Here is an 18,458-nt window from a genome sequence, read left to right as displayed (position 1 = left end):
ATTTATTTATTTTTAATTCCTACTAGTAATTATCTGATATAAAAAGAACTATTTTAAGTATATTAGCATATCTTTTTTTAAATTACAGTACCAACCATACCCAACCTGACACATAGCAGTCCCAAAACAGTCCCACAGCAGTTCCAGCGGTCCCAGAAAGCAGTCCCAACAATCCCAGCAAGGTTTATCAATTTAATGGACGGAGCTTACCCAGAAATGAGATTAACCCCCCCCCCCCCAAAAAAAAATCAAACTACATGTACTTTAACGTTATAATGTATCCCGAGAAATATTTAAGCTTCTTATTGTTGAAAAACGTTCTAAAGTAAAATTTCAAGGTATCTAATGTAGTTAACAATACTAGTAGTTAAAATTAAATAAATCAAATGTATCATATACCATCGAAACATTTGGATTGCTTTGGATGGTGAGAAAATATACGTCCTTGACAGTTTTCAAGTACATTGAAATACTAAAGAACTGTGTTAGCTGTCAAAATCTTTCTAAAAACTCTACGTGGAAGCGGATCTATATCGAAACGCCTATGGATATCTTGACACCCTTCGACATTGAACTAGATGAACTTAAGATACAATTGCAGTGTATAATGCACGGTAATTTTCAGCTGCGCAGAATATTAAGAACAAACAAAAGACATTAATCATCTAAGCTAAGAAAAACTACGAGAATGTTTTTATCATCGGCCAAAATATAACCGGGTGAACAAATTTTCGTTATGCATTAATCATGATGCAGTTCGACATTTGTTAGAAATTAATGTAAGCAAACTTTTAAAGATAAAGCAATCATAGCATTTTTATAGAAATAAAGTTAAATAAATGTCTCAAAAACACTCAAATTGTAACATTTGTAACCAAGATAAGCGATTGTTGTTACTTCGGTACAAAACATTCATTTCAAAACATTTTTTTTAATTTTGGAAAAATATTCTTTTCTAATAAAATTCAACTGCTTGATTATAAGGTAGATTGATTATAAAAAGGAACAATATAATCGATTTTTTGGAATAAATTACTTATCTTAAAATTGTAATCGTTCCACCAAAAAAATCTAAGCCCTGACATATTTTTCGTAAAACTGTAAACTACGTTTTTAGATATTTTAACATTTAAAGAGGTTTATATGAGACTTCGATCAACAATATATATATATATGAAAACGATGAGCAGTTATTTACCTTTATTAATCGTGGTTTATTTCTGAGGTTTACATATTATAAAAATTGAATTTTTTTTGTACATTAAACTTTTCATATATTTTAAGAATAACAATTTGTGTGCATGTGGTTTTGTTTCCACTCACAAAAGAAATTGAAATATTTATACTATTACATTTTTAAAACCAATTATAAAATCTAGAGAAAAGAGTGTGCCTTTCGTTGTGCAAATTTAATGTATTATATTATGCTTTTGAAGTTTGAAAGCACTACTCTAGAAAATATAATTCTTGTATCCTGAAAATATCTCAGAATATAAAAAATTGCATCAAATTCTTCATATATCATTAAAATTCCCTCTTTTATACCTTTGCTCATGATAGTTATACCAACAAGACTGTCTGACATAGCATAATGAAGCCATACTTAAGCAAGGCTATATAAAGAGAAAGAGAGTCAAAAATAACCATCAGATCCCGAATATCGTATTAACAGGCATCGTCTAATAACATGTATCCCGCAGGAATATTTATTGGTGGCGTCAATACATGGAAAAATACTGTTTGTGATTTGGTTAACAGAATTCGTATTCAAATTCTTCATAAACTTTTATTTATTCAATTATCTTTTATGACAATTTAGATGATCTCGCATTATTACAAACAACTGTTAATCAATTTTATGTTTGTTTTCAAATTTATTTTCTACAATCTCATAGTGTATTTAATATTTGTATTGAATCACATTCGTTGTTTGAATGAATAAAATGGTCTTTATTTTTCAATCGATTTTAACGAATCTTATTGTTTGATATGTGCTCTTTTCATGATTTCTCGCTGCTTGGCTAGGATTTGAAGAATACCCAATAGTTGTCTCCTATCTATTTTACTGCGTCCATCCTTTTCTCCTGTTTTATCCTGTTCCTCCTTAGGCTTAGGACTAGGTTTATCGTTCGGGCCATTCTTTGTTCCATCTACTGTTACAGAATCCTTATCAACCCTGTTGTCAAATCCCAGAATAGCTTGAACTTTTGATTTAACCGAATCCCATTTCGAGTTAGCTTTTTTGTTTTCTTGTGAATCGCTTCCCGTGTCATATTTACCATCCTTGTTACCCTTTCCATTCATAACATTTGATAATTTGTCTTTAATTACTTTCACTTTCGGGAGTTTCTTTTTGATTGATCCCAAGTCCCCATTGCCGAAAATCCTTTTTAATTCTTGTACAGCTTTGTCGAAATTGGTATCATCTTTAAGACCAGGACCCGTGTTTTCCTTGAATTCCTTGTTTTCTTCTAATGGACTGTCTTTTTGTCCATCATTTTTGACGTCATCCACTTTTTTTGGCTCTCCATTCTTTGGTTTATCCTTTTCATTCTCGGCGCCGTCTCTTTGACCGTACTTTCCATCTTGCTGTTCATCTCCTCCATGAACCAGTTCGTTGTTAGAGACTTTTCCAAAGTCCTCTTAAACATCAAAGTTTAAAACATTGTAGTAAATAAATGTTGAATACAATAACATTATAATAATAAACTTCATTTAATAATATTTACAATTTCAAAAAAACTGGAGTGCAATGGTTAGGGCATTTCTCTAGGGTCCCATATTAATGAGTTGATGCTAACATGCATATTGCAGTTTCGAATCCAACTACATGACTTGGAAACTGGACTCTCTGACGAGACCGTATAAACCGAGGTCCAGTGATGCAGTTAGTGTAGGCGAATGAAACATACCTCACTTTTCGAAGGCCATGGGTGCTGACAACAATTTGTTTGTAATTTAACTAATTTAACGTCCATTTGAAAATTTCTAATCATTAAGAAACCACCTCTTGTCGATGGGGGCTGTTTCAGAGCTGTAATTGGCACTAAAGGGTCTATTTCTTGCCAGCATCCACTGCTACACGGGACCTCGGTTTTACGATCTCATAGGTAAGATCGGTATTCATATCCCGTATTGTGATTCGATTGATGCAAGGGTCAACACCGTATCCCTCAACTCTTGATCAAATGTTTAACTATTGCGCTATGCGGTCTACCATCTCAATCTAAGTCAAAATTCTATAGTTTTAAAAACAAAAAACAAAAAAAACGAGACACTTACTTTCTACTCTTCTGGAAAATTTGAAGACAAAACCACCGAGATGAAGAAACTCGAGGGACATTTGCTGGACTTTCACCATTCGATTAACTATCTCATCGACAGTCAGTTGATCATCTGAATAGAAAAGATGATTTGTGATCTTTCGTCTTTCATAGTATTATGTAGTAACAGAGAATTGCAAAAGAAATTAATTTTAAAACAGTTAGAACAATTGTATTATAAAGGAACGCATTCGAAAATATTATTCTTTTCATAGCACATCAGGAATGACAAAAATTGACATAGTTTCATTGTGATTTTCTGATGATTATTTTATTCGCATTGTTGCAGATTTCTTGGCTCTTCACATTAAATTGATTGTCTTAATCAAATTAATAGCTCAAAACATGTTAGAAAAGGACCTGTCAAGTCATCCAGATTGGTCTCTGATTCCAGCAGAGACATTCCAATGGCTGCACAGTCAAAAACTTGTCGTAGAACTTCGTTTAACAAGTCCCGCCTGTTATTGAACTGATCGAAATCCGTGTCCTTGGCTCCTGGAAATTATAAATCCTATTGTGTAGGAGATGGGGAACAATTCTGTTGCTTTTTTCCGTAATAGTGTTTTAGAAAATATATATAGAAAAAAAGATCGGATGATTCAGATGAAGCTCTCACTATTTTGGGGTTGTTTAATTATACTTACATTTAATTTATAAAGTTAATTGTTTGGAGACTTATTATTTACGTTTAAATGGAACATTTCTATTTGATTATGAATATGTGTAGCAGAAAAAAATCTGACCACTTACTCGCTATGCACTTTTGCAAAAAATGCATATCCTGTACTTCCAGATCTTAAAAAAAAATTGATAAATAAAATTAATTTTTTAAAAAAATGTTACAGTAGGCTTTTTGCTTCAAATGCATTTTATTTTCAAGAAATGGTAGTCAGAAGAAGAGCTATGCTAAAATACCCACGAGGAAGGCGGTTAGAAATCTCTGACAGCTCTGTGGAATCCTCCATTAGAAATCCCGACTCTCTCATTAGTTCCGGGTCCGGTGTCATGTCCTCACGGATTGGCTCTATATCAGAATACTTATTATGTATTTAAAATGTTCAGTTGATCTTCACTTTGTTTATTAATTCTACCTTTTTTTGTTTTTTAATGCATTTCGCCGGTTTAGTATTACACATATGTAACTGTCATTTAGTGTTATCACTTATTCGAATAGGTGATATCACCTATTCTGCTAGGTGAAATCATCTATTCTTTTTGGTGATATCATTCATTCAAATTGAATAGATGATATATGTATTACTTATGTAATGGGCAATATCACTTTAAATTTTCGAACGATGATATCACCTTTTTGAATCGATTATATGACTTTAATGGAAATGAATAGGTGATATTATTTTACTTTATTATTCTAAGCTCTCTGATTGGTTCAAACTTGATCACATGATCAAATTAAATAACAGCATATAGGCTTGTATTATTATTTTAAGAATCTGAAAAGCTAACAGACGAAGTTTCTGAAAAATGGAAATAATCTTCTATAAAATATCAAAAGTGCCGACTTTACAAAACTTATTGCCTGTACCTAAATGTGGGTTAAACCAGTCAGCAAAGCTCTTATCCATCACATGATCGATATCATTATTGATCCGATTACCAAAAGAGAAAGTAACGTTTTTTGAAGAGCTGAATTTTTCGAATTTATACCATATTTCCCACAAATAATCCTTACAGCTTCTGTTGTGATATCATTTTGAAGATATATATCATTCTATGGATCGACTTTATGAAGGGGCTAAATTCATATCATATCTGAATATGTGACATTGTTTTTTTTTATATATAAATCGGTGATATCACCTATTGGAATAAGTGATATCACATACTCAGTAAGAATACTAGGTTAAATTGCCTATTTGATTAGATGATACCATCTATTCGAATACGTAAGTTCTTCTTTCCGAAAAGATGACATCACATAATTATTCAAACCAAATAGGTAATCACTAATTTAAATAGGCGAGATCACCAATGCAGAAGTTGAATAAGACAGTGGTATCACTAACTGAATAACTGATATCACTTCATGGCATGAAATACCAAAAGGATGCATAATGCATGTCGAAGGAAAGAATAGGACAAATATAGGAAACAGAAAATCGATATCCTTAGCTTTCGACGAATTAAATTTTGAGACTTTGTATTTTAATATTGTAGTATGGAAAGGAGGAATGAGTAAACATACATTGAAAATTCATAAATACATATATATTGAATACATATGGCTGGAATAAAACTATAAACCACTTAGCTATCCAGGCCGATGTCCTCAGTCCAGCTTAATTTCCTATAAAATAATAAAACTTTAACTCGTGATTAAAAACAACATTTTAATCTTCAAGACTGCGCTTTGAACTAAGTTTTATATAATCGATAAAATTTCAAAATCAATCAAGAAATATACACATTTACAACCAACTTTTTCCTTGTCGTACCTATTTAAGTTAGATTCATTTGGTTCATAAAAGAACAATTAAGTGTACTATGATACTTTGTCTTTTGTTAAAAAATCCACACATCGAGATTGAAGGATTCATACAAAATTTAGAATTTTAATGTGCTAGTGAACAAATAGTCTTGTTTTTGCCCACATCCTGTTTCTTCTTTTCTACCTACCATTTATTAAGATGAAAAATTGATGATTGTGGGTTAAATTCATCAACTATGTTATCTTACCGTCAATTTTCCTCATTTTTTCTATCATTACTACAGCGTCTTTTATCTTTTCATTCATTTGTTTGGCAATAAAACGAATGGTTTCTTTTGGGACATGTTTTATTGCTGTAAAAAAAGACATAAAATGAAGAAAAATACTGAAGTATCCTTTTCATTCAGTAATCTCTAAAATAAATTTGACCACGACATGTACAATAGGCTAAGAAATTATTTATTTGCTATTGGAGGCATATTTCTATATTTAGTTTGCCTTACCTTCTTCAATTTCGTCACGTGACACTGGTCCAGGTCCAAAGTTTCTGCCTTCAACTTTGTGTACCTGAACATGAAAAACAACATAAAAGTAACTTATATTAAATTAAAAATAAAAATGTTAAGAAAAAAATTGTGTTTGTTTTTTTTCTAAGCAAAATTAATGAAATATCCAATCTCTTCTTGCTTAAACCTTTTAGATTAAAATTTAGAAGTGAGGGATTTAAAAGATCATGCCCCTTCTTATATTTATGAATACAATGTAGAATTTTCTTATTTTTTTATGAAAAGCAAGTCTTTCCGTGTGACCTTACAAGTCTTTACCAAATGGTTCTTAGGACCAAAAGATGGTGCTTTCCTACTTTTAAATGATGTTTTATATCTTTTACAGAAACTGCAGTTATTTCGAATCACTAGTATGTAGCATGAACTGTACATTAATTCCTTATAACTTTTGATAGCAGGCAGCAATGTAGCACATTTATTTTCATGTATGTTTAGAATTTTTTATGTTTAACAAAATATATATATTTACTATACACAGTTTTTCCTTTTGCATGTAATATATCATTTACAATGACATTATGGTGCTGGGGGTCTAAATATTGTGATAAAGATATGTTATATTTTATATTTAAGTCCCCTTTCATCTTTTGTTTGTAAATTTGTTTACAGCGACATTTTCTTGATTTTTGCTTTGTTTTATGAAAGCTTCGCTTTTTAGATATAGAGTCTGCATGTTTTATAAGCATCTGAAACCCATCTGATCCCTGGTTTTGCTTTGTTCATGATTCATATAAGTACCTTTCACTTTTACATCGAAAGATACATGGCATTTCATAATGATCTAATAATTAATGAATATACATTTAGAGACTGCATGATAGCACATGAAAAATTCATTCAAAAATTTTAATAGACATATACACGTATACAAACATGACAAATATTAAACGAAGCAATGGCCAACACATTAACTTACTGGTGAAGCTAGCACTGTCGTAACCCCGAGCAGCAAAAGACAAAAAGCACCTCCACTCTTCATGATGGACGGACAAAATAATTACCCAGGACAAAATCATAAGGACCTCTGAAATAAATGAGGGCTTAATCTTTAATCTCTTTGTCATTGAATGTTTAAATTTGATGTTGATTTACAAATAGTGTGGGTGTTTCAAAATTCGTTAATCTAGGATTATGCTTTTTAATATTTCAAACTTGTATTTTAATTGGAGTCAATCTTTTGAATCAGTGTACGCATGGCGATTCTAATGCTTTTTAACACGGTATTTAATAGATTCATGTACAGATTTGTATGTCATTGTGATCTTTCGTTGCTTGATTTCAAAATCAATAGACGATTACCTTGTACATATTTAATACCAAAAAAGAATTAATTTTGAAAAGACACATATACGTTATTTTTATGCTAGATTTATTCCTTAAATGGATTTGGTGATGCCCATACCACGTATTATATAGAGTATCTACATGTATCTAGTTTCATTATGATGTTCTGTTAGGTCAAACTCAAATATTTTACTTTAAGTTTTTTTTTTACCAAATTGGTTTTTTTACAATTTTGAAGTGGTAAAATTTCCAAATTGGTTTGTCTTTAGAACGTTATATACAATATTTTCACAAAATAAAATAAATACCCGTAGACAGGTATTCCATAAATATAATAGCCAGTAAATTGACGTATTTTCGACAAAACATGTGTTATGGAAACTTAAACATGAAAAAATAATTATGTACAAATTTATTGCAATACGTGTTTTACAGAAGATCTCTCTTGTAATTTAAAAAATCTCCATTTCGGTGTAACTGATTTGAAGTTTTTTTGGAATATACCTTGTTCGTTTCAAAAGAAATGGACGTACATTTGCTTTAGCTAACATTTTACCCAAATTACATTTCACAAAATATAAAGAAATAGTATTACTTTCACATATTAAAAAAATAATTAGATGATTTGAAGTTTTTTGGTAGTACATTTTCCCAAATACACAATTCTTTCACATTTCAAAAAACGTGCATATAAATAAGAATTCTTTGGAACTCTGTGCAATAGTATGCGTATAGGAATTCTATTGTGTTTGACCAGGTGACATAACAAATCGGCAAGTCATGTTTACGTAAAGTGTTGCACGGTCTTATCGTAAATACATGTATTACCCTTAGGAAAAGGAAAGATAACTCCAAGTGAATATTGTGCAAGTATTCCTCAGAGTACATGTAACTCACTTTAAACTTCAGTCGAGTTAATGTTCTTGGTGATAAAAAAAATCACCTTATTGCTTATCAGATTCACATTTTCAATTTAAGAAGATACATTTTTTGTAAACCAAAAAAAAAAATAAAAAAAAAAAAAATAAAAAGAAATATCGTTTGACTGATCTTTGAAAAAAACCTTCTTAAAATGGGACTTTATCATTTAAATTTAATGAAGTAAAGAAGAAAAAGGATGATTAAAAGATTTTATTAGATAATGATAATCGTTTTAGCTTTGAATAAAAAGTTTCTGATTTACACTTCAGACAATTTTTCCATTATCTCGACATTTAGATAAATAGACGATGAATTGTCAATTAATAATGGTTATATGAAGATACGATATATCCTGGTGAGCTTGAGATAAAAGATACTACAGATTCTGACACATTTGGTTTATATTTGGATATTTTACTTGAAAAAGACGTTAATGGTAAATTTAACAAACAAGCTCTGTGATGACTTTAAATTTTCTATCGTCAACTTCCCTTACTTATGCAGCAACATACCTTCATCACCTGCATACGGAGTTAATAAATCTCAGTTGATTCAATACGCAAGAGCATGCTTTTCGTAACTTCTATTGTCGATACAGTGACCTTGTCAGCTACTGCTGAGTGATGTTTTTCATACTAATACTCTTTCGCCCATTCTTTATACACGGAATTGACGACGCATTTTCCCGTTACATGTATTTCCCGATCATGACAAAGAGAACACAGCGGGTTTGATCCATCAGCAGGGATGTTCACTCCTCCATGGCACCTGATCCCACCTATGGTGTTATTTAGAGGTCCATGTTTGCTCTGCTCCAATTTTGTATTGTTTTATGGACTACTGATCTTGAAAACTGCTCGTTATCTCCATATGTTTCCTCTTAAAAATACACAAAATTGACAACTAACTAACAAAATTGTTTAAAGAAAGTTCATTCCACATTTTTCTTTTATTTTCAAAAAGAAATGTGATGAGAAAATATTTATAATTTGTTATACTTCATGTTCAAACAGTCCATTTTTGCTAATAATGAGGTTTTTAACTGTTTTTGCTGAATATTTAAGTCTTGGAAAATGACAAATATAGACAAATCACACTCAATAAAGGCGAAAACAAATTTCAAAATCTGTTAGCTTTGGTGCTAAAAGTGTAATATAAACTTTAAAACGATACAACAAGCCAGGTTAATTTTTTTATGAGTAAAATCAAAATGACAACAAAAAAAATCAGAAAATGTACATAGGGTAATTTTTACCATTTGACTTTCACTGTAGAATTCACCTGGTTTGGTATATTTTTCTGAAGTGTATATGACACGCTTACAGTGTAGCACCAAGCTAACATACTCTGAAATTATTTTTCATCTATAAACCTTAACTGAGTGTGTTTTGTCCACATTTGTAATTTTATTGAAATATTACTAGTATTTTCAAAGTTTATTTATTTCATTTTTCAGTCCTGAGGAGAAAAAAACTACATGTATAAGAAATATCCACTTTTCTAAACCTATGAGTCATGATAGTAAGTCTCCTCCAAAGAACAACATTGTTTGTATCATCTGTCCATAATGATGAAATCTTATGTACTTTATATGAATTGCCTAGAAGATTCGTAAAATGAAATTATATGTGAAATCACTAAATTCTTCTTCCTTTTGTATTTTAATTTTTTTCCTTAAAAAGGGTTTTGTATAATGGTGGCGTTTTCGACATATTAGGAAACACTGAATGTTGTACTCATATTAGATTTCTGTATTTTAAGGAAACGTATTCATTATTAATGATATTAAATAGTCAGTTTTTGGACCCATTTAGTCGGAACAGTACGTGTACATGTACTTTTGGCATATCACTGTTTCCCTTTCCTCACTACGTAAATACAATAATGATATGAAATGGAATTTGTATTTAATACTGTAATTTTTAATTGCATTAAATCTTAATTAAAACAATTTTATTGATACCTTTCTCAGATAATTGCCTTGCGCCGTTAAAAAAACGTATAAAAGAAAATTTTATTCTCTCTAAATAATACTCTTTAAGCTTCGTCTACTGCCATACTTGAAAAGTGAATACTAGTACCGGTATTACCCCATCCCACTCCATTCTCTACTGTTTCTCACTGAAAACAAGAATTAATTCAATATATAATTTTCATTTTTAATTTTGCTCATACTCAGTATTTTGATGCTCTGATTTTGATTAATTCGACGGTTAAAATAAAATGATCAGGAAACATGATATCCCTTTCATTTTCTGGCGTTGATTTTTTTCCCGTTGTTTGTATGATTGTCAGCTGATGGGTTGGAATTTAACTGAAATATAAAGTGCTTTATATATACATTCTATATCGACACTGAACAAAGTAGTGTTATTCGTTAAGTCCCCAAAATGTTTTTGATATTAGTCAACTTCCACTTTAAGTGTGGTCATGTGATTTCAACATTCCGTTAAGATGGAGGACAGCATGCACGGTTTCGGTATGTAAAGAAACTTATTTTTTACTTTATAGTTAAAAGTTTTGGACCTTGCACCTTAATATGTATAATTGAATGTTCCATTTTGTAATCTACAAACTTCTGCATCCTTTGTCATGTTGTAAATTTAGAATTTACTCGATGTCAGTCTTCTAGATAAAACAAAGTTGTCATTTTGTAACTTGTGAATTTACTGCCGCCAACCCAGTAAAGTAAACAATTTACAACGTGACAATTTATAGTGAACTTTATTTTTGTTCCATAGAACAAGGACAAGGTAGAAAAATAACCATCTCATCAAAATGGATATTACATGTACTAAAATACGAAGCTAGAATTGCAAAGAATAAATGCATGTGTATAATATTAATGATTCAAAGAAGTAAAGAAAGCCAAGAAAGTGCAAAAGATAAAATATAAATCGGAAATCTCTTTATCTCTTGCCAATTTCAAAAGTCCTCGCACACTGACGTCAAACACAAAGGCAGCCGCACGAGATATACATGCATATTTGGCCTCCTTAGATTCAGACACAGAGACAGATGCACACCAGATTGTGCATGTATATTTCGCCTTCTTAGCTTCTGACCTATCGACCTTCCTAATTTACATTCCAGTAGAATTATCGAGAAATCAACTCAGCTACCTTTCAAAGAGTTATCACAGAGAAAAAAAATGGAAATTGAAATATAACGTGATGAACTGCTTTTAAGGTGAACATATCAATTAATATAGGCACTTAAGTGATGTAATTTAAGACAAGAATTAATTTCTTGCAAATTGAGGGAAATATGCATGGAAAAAAATCAGAAACAAATAATCAAATGAATTTGACAGATAATTACCAATTTAGTTATGTTTGCTTCAAACTATATTAATTTGTTTACTATTAGTTCCTTATTACCACAATTAGAATTGGAAAAAAATTGCTTATTTTTATTCATTTCTTTATTTTTAACCTTTTGTCTAATATGACCCTTAGAAATAAACAAATATTAGATTTTAGAAAAAAAGTCTACCTGAGACAGAATTTATCATATGTTACCTAGTGCATGAATTTTTCATAGCACCTCTCACATACATGTATTGTGCATTTAGAGAAGAATGTGGTGCATGTTACCCCCAAAACATGGATAGGAGTACCCATGCAGTGTACATGTAAGCAAAGAACCTTTTTAAATCTCCTTACCATTTATTCATAACGAAATTGGAGGGGATATAGTAACACAATAATGTGAGTTTTTATTTGTGGGTGTGCTTATAATGTCCTGTGCTTAACGGAAGTGGCGTAATTTGCATTTGAATGCTGTTTTGATTTATAGACATACTCTTTGCAAGGGGATGCTCCACTGTGCAGTTCCCTTGTTATATATAAATCATAATTCAGAATTATATCCAGCACTATTATACAATTATTTAATGCCTGAGCAGTCAATAGACCAGAATATTTTTTCCGAGGTGCAGGGAACAGCTCAGTGTGTTCTATTGCCCGAGGCCAGCGGCCGAGGGCAATAGAACACACTGAGCTGTTCCCTGCACCGAGGGAAAAATTTTCTGGTCTATTGACTGTTCAGGCATTAAATAGTTGTTTTATTATCTAATTTTATTTTCCGTATCCTTTAGTGTTCACAACTGTATATTCAGTACAGAATTAAGGTTCCCGTACCATATTGTAAATTTATACCTAGATATGGTGCATCTTTAATATTAATTAAAGATTGATTGTATAGACTATTGGTTACATTCCTCTCAAAAAATTTTCACTCAAATGGAGACGCCACCAGTGGCCACCACTTGCCGGTGGAGATGGATCTTTTTCGTGCCAGCAGTGCACCTACTGCGACACGGGACTTCGGTTGATATAGATCTCACCCGGAGGACCGGTCTCCACGTCCCACAGTGTATTAATTAAAAGTTACTCTCATTAAATAAAATATCCGACCATTGAAATCACACAATTTTTAAAACCAATGTCGAAAGATCGAATAAGATGATTGTTTACCATGTCTGTGCAGTGTTACAAACAACTAAAATTTGAAACCCGGATCGGTTTTTTCCGAAATACGTTGCCGGTCAATAGAACGTGCAGTCTATTGACCGGTCAATAGATCGCCAGTCAATAGATCGGTTTGAAAAGATAAGAAAAAACTGAAAATACGTACAGAATAGATGAAAATATTTAATTTATAATAAGACAACAAAATTTATTGGATTAGGTAATAAACTAGAATAGTAACTTCTCTGTGATGACTCCGTGCTGAAAATCTGGAATAGTTACTGAAACGTCAAATCTGATACATGTAACTTTCATTTTGGAAAGCTACGAAGTACATAATTATTTTACATTACTAATTACAGAAAACTTTCCATATTCGATGATGGGCCCATGCAGATCATTACTTTATAGCACTGTTCTGTTTTGGATTCAATTATTACTAGTTCAGAATCATAACTGAATTTCGTAATAGCTGGGCTTTTCCTCGTCGTACTGTTTTCCTTATTCATATTTATGTTAGTTTGTCTGGACAACGAGACAGATGAAGCTTCAGAATAGTTTCCCTGTATTTAATAATTTTGAAAATCTTCCAATATATACTGTACATGCAAAATGATGCAAAACTTCCTTTTTGAAAGCTTTTGCAAATAAACAATGTGTAAAATGCGTAATTTAAAAATATATAAATAACAAGTATTAAAAAAAAAAAAAAGAATTATACCATCAAATGATTAGCGAAATGACAACCCCGTACACTTCGGTGACTCGTTATCATATAAAATCTCCTTCACCATAAAGCCCCAGCAAGTTTACATCTCAAGAGTAGATTTCCCGTTTCGGTTCTAGTGGCGGAAATCGGGATTACAAACACAAAATTTAATGGCGAACCCTTTGTATAAAATTTTTACGTGGATGATTTAATGTTGTGATAATTTTTTTTTGCGGAAAATATTATTTTCAAACTGTCACCAATGGATAAAGGGAGAATACCCCGCACTGCACGGGTTAGAGACAGAGAGGGTAAGATAAAATGACGTGGCATTTTTTTTTTTTTACATCTCTGTTTAAATCTACAATTAACATTGTTTTATTATGAAAATTTGTGTTTTGGTTATGTGAAATAATTTTATAAATCAAATCATAATGATCAGAAGAAATAACAGTAGTTAAACCTCCTTTTTATCGCCATTGGATAGTCTTTCAGTGTAGGTTGTTTTAATATTGCTACATCTATATGTAAGATCTATTGTCCTACTACATTTAACGTCATACTTTTCAACATGTGTACAGTTTCCGGAGGTAAACCTCACCCCTTTCATTGTTAATGTATTTTATTTCTTTATATTTATTGTATATATATATATATTTTTATTATGAATTAATATCTATTTTTAAACGTATTGCTTGATACTACAAAAAATGAAGATATAAGATGTAAAGTTACATGTAACTCCTAAGATAATTAAAGAATATTACTACATTTTGCCACACAACAAATCATATATAGTGTGTCCTATATTTCAAAGTTTCATTCTTTTTCTGGCAGACAACTTTTTTTAACAGTACAGATTTGTATAAATGTATGTTTATATATAGGAAATGGTACATGTAAGTGTACCATACTGTCCTTACAAGAAGAATATATTACACATGTTATGCTTTGAATGAAACATTACTTTTTGCACAGCCAAGTCTTTGAAAATTAATTTAGACAGCGTTGTATATTTCCCTGGTGTTTAATTGATGTGCCCTACTATTTTTGTTGTATGGTGTTAAAATATATTTCAAACATTCACACGTACTAATTATCCTTTCGCAAAGAAATTTAAGGGGATATAGTAACACACTTGTGTTTGAGGGTATACTTTTGGGTGTGTATTAGTTTCTCCTTGTGCAAAACGAAAGTAGTGTAATTTGCATCGGGGTCTATGATTAATTTGACCTTGATTTATACTTTTGTGAGGAGATAACCCGCTTTCCTATGCCCTTTTTAGTATCAGTAAATCCTCTCACACATTTTAGAGTAGTTTTGTGATACTTTTTTCTCACAGTTTTGATGTTTTTCTCTTTCAGAGAAATATCAGTATGATTTGAATAAGTGTTACATGTACTACTTTGACTTGAACAACAATTCGGCAAATTACACACCACCGGAAACCACTGCGCCACCAGAAGTAAAAACGCCAATTTCTCCTCACATTACTGGCTCAGGTATAACCAACTGTTTATGTGTATACTTGTACGTATATGTTAAGTCTACTACATTTTTTATTTCAAATGAACTTCTTTTTCATTCTGATTTATTCATACATTGGATATAAAATTTTATATCTAGGCCTAGTTCTGCTTTCTTTTATGAATTCCATACTCGCTACAGTTTCGGAGATATAGTTTATCATTTTTGTTCTTGCTTGTACATGAAGATAATTAAATTAACTAACGTATGCAATCATATTGGTTCTCCTGGCCATTATACAATGTACAATACATCAATTATTTTAATGTATTCCAGTTTTATTTATCTTAGGAACTAATATCATTACAATCATCAACATGCTTAATTTCGGGTTCCTCAGTCCCTCAATTCCTTATCAAGCTATAATTACATTTCCTGCATTGAATATAAGAAACTATTTTAAAGGTTACTTTTTTCTTTTTCAGATATCTTGAGTAAATATTTGATCTATATAATAGCGGCCGTTGTGGCATTCGTGATAATAGCCTTATTTGTGATCTGCTGCTGTATCCGACAATGTTCAGCTGCAAAGAAAGAAAGAAGAAAAAGGTATTTATAGGTTAATTAAAACCTATTAATTAATCAGTTTGAAATTAATAAAATAACTTATATTTGTTGGCATTAATATTTGAGCCACTTCAAAAAATACGTTCAAGTAAATTAATTAAAATACATCTTACTTTTTTTGTGAAGGTTCTTCAATTTTGAAGATAAACGAATACAAGAAAAAATAAATGAATGATATTGTTATGTGATATTCGCTTAAAATAATACATGCACGTGCATTATTTCAAACTGTTCATAACTGATGTGCAATAAATGATACTAGGAAATGCATTTGTACAAAATAAACAGAAAGTTACATGCATAGCTCAACATTTTACAGTTCTATATTTTAAAATCGTACTAATTTTCATCACAATTCTCTTTAAAATATAGAAAACAGAAAGAAAAGCTTGTATTTTGAAGTAACAAATGTATTTTAAAATAAATTTTATATTTTGATCATCTTCTTTTGCAACTTGCAGGAAAGAAATTGAGGGTGAATACAAGATAGTTGCAAGTACTTTAACAAATATAACGGATTCTGAGGACGGGTGCACTTATGAGACATTAAGCATGGTAAATATCAACTATAAAATATCGGACTGTTTAACTATGCCATTTTCTCAAAGAGTACTGCTGCCAGTGCAATGTCACATCATCTTTAAGCGAAACAATATTTCCCGAATTTTGGATATTGTTTCTCATCATCTTAAATAAATTTATTTAATTACAGATGAGAAAGAAATAAGGAGAAAAGTAAAATCTTGCTTATAAAAAGTTATTTTTTAGCATATAAATCGAAGAGCAAACATGATAGGTATTTTCAGTGTATAGAATTTGAACCCAGAGAAAACAAGTATCTTACAATAAAAGGATTAATATTGTACATTTGTATTTATTACGGGGAATCTTAATTGATTCTTAATATTTAAATTTAGAGAGATCCAACGTATAATGGAGGCGTACAACTACCAACACGTAAGCATCAGAAAGGGAAAATAAAAGGGGTCTCCAATCCTTTCTCGGTCATGAAGCGCCTCCTGAGTGAGGACGGAGAGAGCACCGGAAGTACAGAAACCACCATTACCTATACATCGGACACCAAGCGGTCACAACCACTTCCGGCCATACCGGAAGCTTTCAATAACAGAGATAATGTGAAGGCTATAGATGAATATACCGAGATCGGATCGGACAGCATTAGGCGCAAGGATGAATATAATCACCTGAATTCACCGACAAAGAATGATGGGTTTTATGATGGTAATCCGTACGACACGTTAAGTGAGAATCACACTCTGAGCTCTGGACTCAAAGAAAAGAAAACGGACGATTATTTTGTTCTGGAGAAGGACAAATTAGGCAAGGAAAAAGGAAAAGAAAGTCCCCAAAGACAAAGTGGTGGGTACTTCTTGTTGGAAAAAGTAAACAGAGTCGATTCAGAAAAGGGGTTGTGTAAAAGTAGTTCTCAAGGAGTTATAATTCCATCGGAATCTGTACGTGCGCTAGAAAACTGCTTGTCTGCTAAATATAGTGATCAAAATATTGCTAAACAACAAATAACCAGTAACCAAGAACTTGTTAATGGTAATTCAAATTTAGATTCAAACATAAATAAACAGGGAAGTCAAAATCAGAACAGAGTAAGCAATGCTTATTTTACTCTTGCAAAAGGAAATGAATCGAACACAGCGGAACCACCTCCCCTTCAAAATGAATATCTAGACCTTGAACAACCATCTGGCATTTCTAATCGAACATCATATTTAGAACCGTCTGAAGTCCAAAGACACAGCTATGTGGATGTAGTGGCCGACTTCTCTCAAAGGAAAAATAAAAAGGAAGGTACAATACCAGCCTACGCAGTGGTGAAAAAGTGAGCCTTTGTCAAAAGTCCATGTACTTGTATATGAAAACCACTGCTGTTTTCTGATACATGTAATACACGAGTTAAGATTATCAGAGGAAAACGGCCCTTGATGAAAGCGATCCACGATAGAGGAAACAAAGACCTATTTTGTGTCGACAGTGTGTTGTATACTTTGACTTTTAAGAGAGCAGCTTTTTATTCGTGTAATTATGCACAAAATTCTTTGTTTAGTGAGAGGTATGCCAAGCATTTTATTCCTTCACTGCAAGATACCAAAATTAATATAAGTTTGTGGTTTAATTTACATTCTTTCAAAGAGGGAGGAAGATTTTGATGCAGTGCTATTTAGTATTTTTAGAATAACTACTAAACTTAGAAATACTATTTTGTGTGTGTATAAAGTGAGTTCATAAGGCATGCATATTCCAAATTCATAAATAAAATGAGTTTAAAGTTCGTAGTTTGATCATTCTACTTTATTTGGAATATTTATATTAAAGATTGAATTTGTATCTGTTAGATTAACTGTCTAATATGAAAACAACTTAGCATGTGATTTCTTTGTGACAAAAACTTTCATTGTGACAAAAACTATACTTGGATACCAACATACTTGACTTCATGTAAATTTCCTGTGAAAAAAACTTTCTCGAGGAACTTATCAATAATTTTGACTTTTTAAATTCGACCTTCAAGCTTAAACTACTTTTTAGGGGTGTTCCGATATTTTTACCTTTTCACATTGACCTTAAGAAGAGGCTGACCTACTTTTTACTTTTGAAAATAATTTT

At 31.4% G+C, this 18,458-nt stretch overlaps 2 protein-coding genes across 3 annotated transcripts; one reads left to right on the top strand and one right to left on the bottom strand.

The window, feature by feature from the left end:
- Nucleotides 1-1,815: 1,815 nt before the first annotated feature.
- On the bottom strand, nt 1,816-7,667 carry LOC134242125 (uncharacterized). Its single transcript, XM_062724158.1, has 8 exons — nt 7,255-7,667; nt 6,276-6,339; nt 6,021-6,125; nt 4,243-4,347; nt 4,074-4,118; nt 3,684-3,818; nt 3,283-3,396; nt 1,816-2,642 (listed from the first exon to the last, which is right to left on the bottom strand). Exons 1-8 carry the CDS (start codon nt 7,315-7,317, stop codon nt 1,978-1,980), a joined length of 1,296 nt encoding a protein of 431 aa, XP_062580142.1. The 5' UTR covers nt 7,318-7,667; the 3' UTR covers nt 1,816-1,977.
- Nucleotides 7,668-10,867: 3,200 nt separating this feature from the next.
- On the top strand, nt 10,868-18,127 carry LOC134242107 (uncharacterized). 2 transcript variants are annotated; one of them, XM_062724132.1, is made up of 5 exons: nt 10,868-11,022; nt 15,089-15,226; nt 15,677-15,800; nt 16,280-16,373; nt 16,736-18,127. In XM_062724132.1, the coding sequence occupies exons 1-5, from the start codon at nt 10,998-11,000 to the stop codon at nt 17,675-17,677; spliced, it is 1,323 nt and encodes a 440-aa protein (XP_062580116.1). In that variant the 5' UTR covers nt 10,868-10,997; the 3' UTR covers nt 17,678-18,127. The 2 variants fall into 2 exon arrangements, with proteins under 2 accessions (XP_062580116.1, XP_062580115.1); XM_062724131.1 differs by lacking the exon at nt 10,868-11,022 and adding an exon at nt 13,848-14,035.
- The last annotated feature ends 331 nt before the right edge of the window (nt 18,128-18,458 follow it).

Source organism: Saccostrea cucullata, unplaced genomic scaffold, assembly GCF_032062105.1.
Source record: "Saccostrea cucullata isolate Sc308-1 unplaced genomic scaffold, CSIRO_AGI_Scuc_v1 ctg269, whole genome shotgun sequence".
Lineage (NCBI taxonomy): Eukaryota > Metazoa > Mollusca > Bivalvia > Ostreida > Ostreidae > Saccostrea > Saccostrea cuccullata.
The sequence above is the reverse complement of the archived record's forward strand: the minus strand, read 5'-3'. Positions and strand labels throughout refer to the sequence as shown.